The sequence below is a fragment of the Anoplophora glabripennis genome, unplaced genomic scaffold (genome assembly GCF_000390285.2).
Source record: "Anoplophora glabripennis isolate ALB-LARVAE unplaced genomic scaffold, Agla_2.0 scaffold666, whole genome shotgun sequence".
NCBI lineage: Eukaryota > Metazoa > Arthropoda > Insecta > Coleoptera > Cerambycidae > Anoplophora > Anoplophora glabripennis.
This window is the reverse complement of record NW_019416750.1, coordinates 168,184-174,292: the sequence shown is the minus strand read 5'-3', so window position 1 is coordinate 174,292 and position 6,109 is coordinate 168,184. Positions and strand designations below refer to the sequence as shown.

Sequence of the window (6,109 nt, the reverse complement as noted above, 5' to 3'; positions counted from 1 at the left end):
GAAAAAATGATATCGGCCAAGTGGCCGCCGCCAGGATTGATGACCATACGTGCCCGATTTATGGCATTTTCCATCACTCTTGCCAGAACTTCCGGCAATAGGTTCCCGCATTCTTGACGGATATTCTCTTTGATGACTTCAAGAGTCTGAGGCTTGTTGACATAGACTCGTGACTTCAAGAAACCCCACAAAAAGAAGTCTAGAACGGTTAAATCGGGCGATCTTGCCGGCCAGTGCAAATCACCAAAACGAGAGATTAGGCGACCCGGAAATGCAGCCCTCAGAATTTCGATTGTGGGTCGTGCAGTATGCGCCGTTGCTCCATCCTGTTGGAACCACATGTTCTCCAGTCCCAATTCGTCCAGTTGAGGTAGGAGAAAGTCGTTGAGCATGGCTCTGTAACGCTCGCCGTTCACAGTAGTCGTTTGGCCTGCGGCGTTTTCGAAAAAATAAGGCCCGATGACGCCTCCAGCGTAAACACCACACCATACAGTAACTTTGAGCGGGTGTAATGGCTCTTCGTGTGTTATACGCGGATTTTCGGTGCCCCAGAAGCGATAATTCTGCTTATTCACGTATCCACAGAGATGGAAATGGGCCTCGTCGCTCATGATGATTTTCGTTGAAAAGTTGTCTTCCTCGTGGTCGAGATTCAGGATGGCTTGAGCGTAGGTTACACGCGCTTGGCGGTCAACGGCTAGCAGCTGATGCACTGTCTGCACTTTGTAAGGGAACATATTCAAGTCTTTCACCAAAATTCTCTGTAAAGACCGCCGACTGATGCCCAATTGCGTGGCACGTCGTCTGGTCGACACTCCGGGATCCTCTGCGACATCTTCAGCTACAGCCGCGATATTCTCAGCAGAACGGCTGCTCTGGGGCCGCCCAGACCTGACAGCATCTCGTGTTGTCCCATACTCTTCTAGGCGAGCAGCTAAACGTCGTAGTGTTTGTCCAGTTGGTGTCGGACGACCGGGAAATCTACGTCTAAATTCACGCTGCGCCAACACCACCGACGAATTATTACGCAAAAAAATCGAAACAATTATTCCGCGTTCTTGAGGAGTATAGCGATTCATGTCTTATTGACGTGTATTTTGTATCTGTTTATTTCACAAATGTCAAAGCAGAACTGACATTTACCGCCATTTACAAAAATTATAGCAACTTCCAATTGGGTGATGACTTTTGCGCCACCTAGTATATATATATAATTAATAAATTTACATTTTAAGAATCAAATTAAGTGACATAAAAAGAGCTAACTTGGTAACTATAGAACATATTTTATTGTGATATTTTTTTAAGAATACTATAGGAAAATTCAAAATTTAAATATTTTAAATACATTTCACATGTTAAACAAATCTTTATAATACTATAAATTGGCGCTCAAAATTATTTATTAAATAAACTACACAAAACAAACAATACTAAATTATAATAGGTATTATAATATACAGGGTGTAACGGATGCTAATGGCCAAACGTCAGGGGGTTATTATACAAGTAATTTTCAACAAAAAAGTACTATAAGATTTTTTTGGAAAGTTGATAGTTGCTCTTTTATTTAACATTTTTTTATTTCAAAAAATNTTTTTTAAGAATACTATAGGAAAATTCAAAATTTAAATATTTTAAATACATTTCACATGTTAAACAAATCTTTATAATACTATAAATTGGCGCTCAAAATTATTTATTAAATAAACTACACAAAACAAACAATACTAAATTATAATAGGTATTATAATATACAGGGTGTAACGGATGCTAATGGCCAAACGTCAGGGGGTTATTATACAAGTAATTTTCAACAAAAAAGTACTATAAGATTTTTTTGGAAAGTTGATAGTTGCTCTTTTATTTAACATTTTTTTATTTCAAAAAATGTGCCTTTTTTTCATAAAAACAAAAATATCTCTGTTATTCTTACAGTCACATCAAATTTAGACATATCATCGGAAAGAGCGTTAAATTTACTACAAAGCGAGCATATATGAGTGTTTATAAAATCTTCTATATCAGGTGCTGTAAAAAGTTATATGTAATAATTCTGAAATGAGCAAAATTAGTAGTATCTAAGGAGATACCACTAATTTTGCAAAAAAATAGCAAACTCAAAAGTTGATATATCGTTGAAAAGCTTACTAAATACAGTAGTTTTTGCTGAAGAAAAAACACGTCCTCATTAACAAATTTTTGGCGTTACCACCAATAAGGATTGATTATATTAAAACTTTATAGTACTTTATTTTTATTTTAAGTCTGTTCGTATTACTCCATGCATGTAGTTTTTGTGGGAGTTTCTTCAAAAAGCTGTTTTTCTAACTCTCCCTCTTTGTCCTATAATCCGAAATATTGTTACAAACGTGTTTTTGTTTAGAATGCGTCTTTCATGATAGATAAATGCCAAGGCGGCTGTGAAAAGCAATATTAACACAACTATCAAAGTCATAAAATTACTTTAGTGTTCTTGTTAATTAGGTACCTACTTAAGTATCTAAATTGAAGATGCCACGTTTTTTCACAAATAACGAGTATCGAGATATTTTATTTGTGTATGGTGTTTGCAATGGAAATTCTAGAGCAGCAGTTGCAGAATATTCTCGCCGCTATCCTGAAAGACGCATTCCAAACAGAAAAATTTTTGTAACTACATTTCGGGTTTTGCAAGAAAATGGTCATCAAGACCAAATTATAACAGCGCTTTTTGAAGAAACTCCCACATTAAGTACGCGCAGGGCAGCAATATAACTTGGGAGAATTTCGCATACGTCAGTTCACAGAAGTCTCAAAAGGAACAACCTTCACCCTTATCGTTTGACCCTGTTCAAAGTTTACTGCATTAGTTTATTAGAAGAGGTTTCTTTAAATTTTCGGATTAATTCCTGGCTTCAAATGGATGCCCTGCACATAACAGCAGGGAGATTCGGGCATGGCTAAACGAGCATTATGAAGATAGATGGATAGGACGTGTTGGTACAGTTAGGTGGCCTCCTCGAAGTCCTGATCTAACTCCGTTAGACTTCTTTCGGTGGGGTAGATTAAAATCTTTGGTATATGAAGTACCAATTGAAACTCGAGAATAGTTCGAACAAAGGATCTTTGCTTGTTGGGAGCTACTTCGACAGCAAAATGGAGAAGTGCGTCGCACAGTTATTTCCATGCGGAGAAGGTGCACTTTATGTATCCGCCAAGGGGGAGGTTACATCGAAAATTATTAAGTCATTGTAAATATGTTACTAAGATATAAATAATTGTTTCGACAATTTTGTTACTTTAATTTAAAAAAACAGTCTTAAAATAAAAATAAAGTACTATAAAGTGTATTTTCGATTTTTACGGTTTTATTACCTTTGCCCTTGATATTGCTGCCAAAAAAAATAGCAAACTCAAAAGTTGATATATCGTTGAAAAGCTTACTAAATATAGTAGATTTTGCTGAAGAAAAAACACGTCCTCATTAACAAATTTTTGGCGTTACCACCAATAAGGAGATACCACTAATTTTGCTCAGTTCACAATTATTACATTTAACTTTTTACAGCACCTGGTATAGAAGATGTTTTAAACACTCATATATGTTCGCCTTATAGTAAATTTAACGCTCTTTCCGATGGTATGTCTAAATTTGATGTGGTTGTAAGAATAACAGATATTTTTGTTTTTATGAAAAAAGGCAAAAAATTTTTTGAAATCATAAAATCTTAAATAAAAGAGCAACTATCAACTTTCCAAAAAAATCTTATAATGCTTTTTTGTTGAATATTACTTGTATAATAACCCCCTGAAGTTTGGTCATCAGCATCCGTTACACCCTGTATATATTTCTGGTTAAAGAATTGGGTAATATAGTCATGGGGAAAAAACAATAGAGGTTGAAAACTCTTTATTTCTGCTCAAGCTTTCGAGAAAATCATCCTCCTTCAGGAGTTCTACAATTTTTACAAAAAAAATTATATTTATAATTACAAAAAGAAGGTAACTTACGAAATGCGAGGTTCACAATAAAGATGGCATGTTGAGAAAACATAATACCACACAAATGAACAGAAACAAGTCAACATTTTTTGGTTAAAATTGTTATTGTCGAAATATTAAAATTTTTTAAAAAATTACATTATTAAAAATTAAGTAAGTACTAACTTGGTCAAATCAAAACTGATTGAGTATGGTCTTAAATCTATAAAATTAGCGTCGACAGTGAACAGGAATGTGAGTAAGAAATTAATGTAAAAAATTCAGTCTTTTTATTGAATTCATACTATGTTCGTGTTTCATAATCTGAGTCATTTCTAGAAAATACCTTTTTGTACATTGGGTTCCCTATCCAATACCGAGACTCCATCGTATGTAATATCATGACTACATTGTACAGCATGTTTAGCTAAAGTGCAAGACATTTTTTGATTATGATATAAACCTTTTGACAGTCTTTACATGGAATGCAATAAACTACTTCTGACATATTTAATATGTTGTCCTTATCCTTTAATTTTGAAAACAAACTCCCCACCGTTAACTGATTCCTAAATGCCAACTTTACATTGTTATATGGAGAAAAAATCCTAGTTAATTTATATGATGGAGTCTCGCTATTGGATAGGGAACCTAATGTACAAAAATGGAATTTTCTAGAAATACTCAGATTATGAAACACGAACATAGTATGAATTCAAAAAAGACATTGAAGGTCTGAGTATTATTTATACATATCTGTTACATATTGAAAAAAATAAAAACAATTTTGTACAAATTGGTTCCCTTGATAGTAACATCCTGTAAATTAAAATTGTAGTATATATGAAAGACAGTGCCCACCCTGATAATTTCAGAAAAATAAAATAAAAATGTGTATACATATACCAAAGTAAGGACCCCGCACTTTTTATATGGAAAAGTGGTTTCAGTCGGGAGGTCTAATTTTTGGTGGAAAATTTGGTAGTTCTCAACATCCTGAACAAAAAAGCTAATGGGCACAAAAAAATCTACCGTCAGGATTTTGCGCTACGGCGCATACAAAGTCGGCACCTGGGTTTTCACGAGTTGGGTTATTTTTATCAAAAAAGAGCGTGTTCAGTGACCAATTATGGAGAGATGCATGCGTGGAGGTGTGTTGGAGTGAAAAAGTACTAGTACTAAAAAGTATATATATATATATATATATATATGATGAACTTCAGATTTCCGCGGATATTATATGTGTTGTCAAGATGTTTCCGGGTTCCTCTCCGCGTATGGTTTTCTTGATTCTGGATAGAATCGTGTTCTGGACGACGTTTCGGCAAGATCACACTTGCCATTTTCAAGTCTTCTTTGTTCTACTTCGTGTAATACGTTGTGAACTGGTGTTTACCTGCTCTGCTGCTGCTTTATATATTATTTTCGCGTTCTCCTTCACTGGTTTTCGCCTCGGTTCGCTGCTCGTTGGTGCGTCAGATGTCATGCTTGGTGAAGCGTTGCGTCGCGCTCTGATGATTTTGTTTGCGAGAATCGGTTTCCAAGCTATTGGGAGCCTTTGTGTATCGTCACGTGTATTTAGATTTTTTGTATGTTTTTCGATTTCTATGGCTTCTCTGATAATTCTTTTGGTTTTATGTTCTATGTTGGCAATGATTCTTGTTTCTTCGAAATTGATTTTATGTCCGGTGTTTTTCGCATGTTGCGCCAAAGAAGAGGTTGCCTGATTCTTTTCTACAGCATTTCTGTGTTCCTCTCTTCGTGTTTGAACTCTTCTATTTGTTTGTCCTATGTATGATTTTTCGCAGTCGCCACAGGGAATCTGGTAAACGCCTTGACCTTCGAGTGGAATCTTCGTCTTCGCTGATGGAAGAATGTTGCCAATTTTCCTGTCGGTATTGAAGACAGTTTCAATTTTATGTTTCTTCAGTACTTTGCTGATTTTGTCAGTGGTTCCTTTTATATATGGAAGGAGTGCTTTGGCAACTGGTTTATCTTCTTCGGTCCGTTCTCTATTGTGGCGTGGTCTTAATGCTCTCTTGATGTTGTTATCCGAGAAACCATTTTGTTGAAGAGCTTTTTTAACTTTTTCGATTTCTTCTGTTTTGTGTTCGTTGTCAGTCAGCCTTTCTGATCGTGTTATTAG

The 6,109-nt window shown here is 35.5% G+C and overlaps 1 protein-coding gene across 1 annotated transcript in view; it reads right to left on the bottom strand.

Annotated features, from left to right (window-relative positions):
- Window positions 1–2,277: 2,277 nt before the first annotated feature.
- The window catches only part of LOC111691901, a 16,012-nt gene continuing 12,180 nt past the window's right edge, over window positions 2,278–6,109 (bottom strand). The window contains exons 2-3 of the mRNA XM_023455409.1: window positions 5,360–6,093; window positions 2,278–2,346 (exon numbers count right to left, since the gene is read on the bottom strand). Coding sequence (XP_023311177.1) covers window positions 2,278–2,346; window positions 5,360–6,093 — 803 coding nt within the window. The remainder of the gene's footprint in view (window positions 2,347–5,359; window positions 6,094–6,109) is intronic.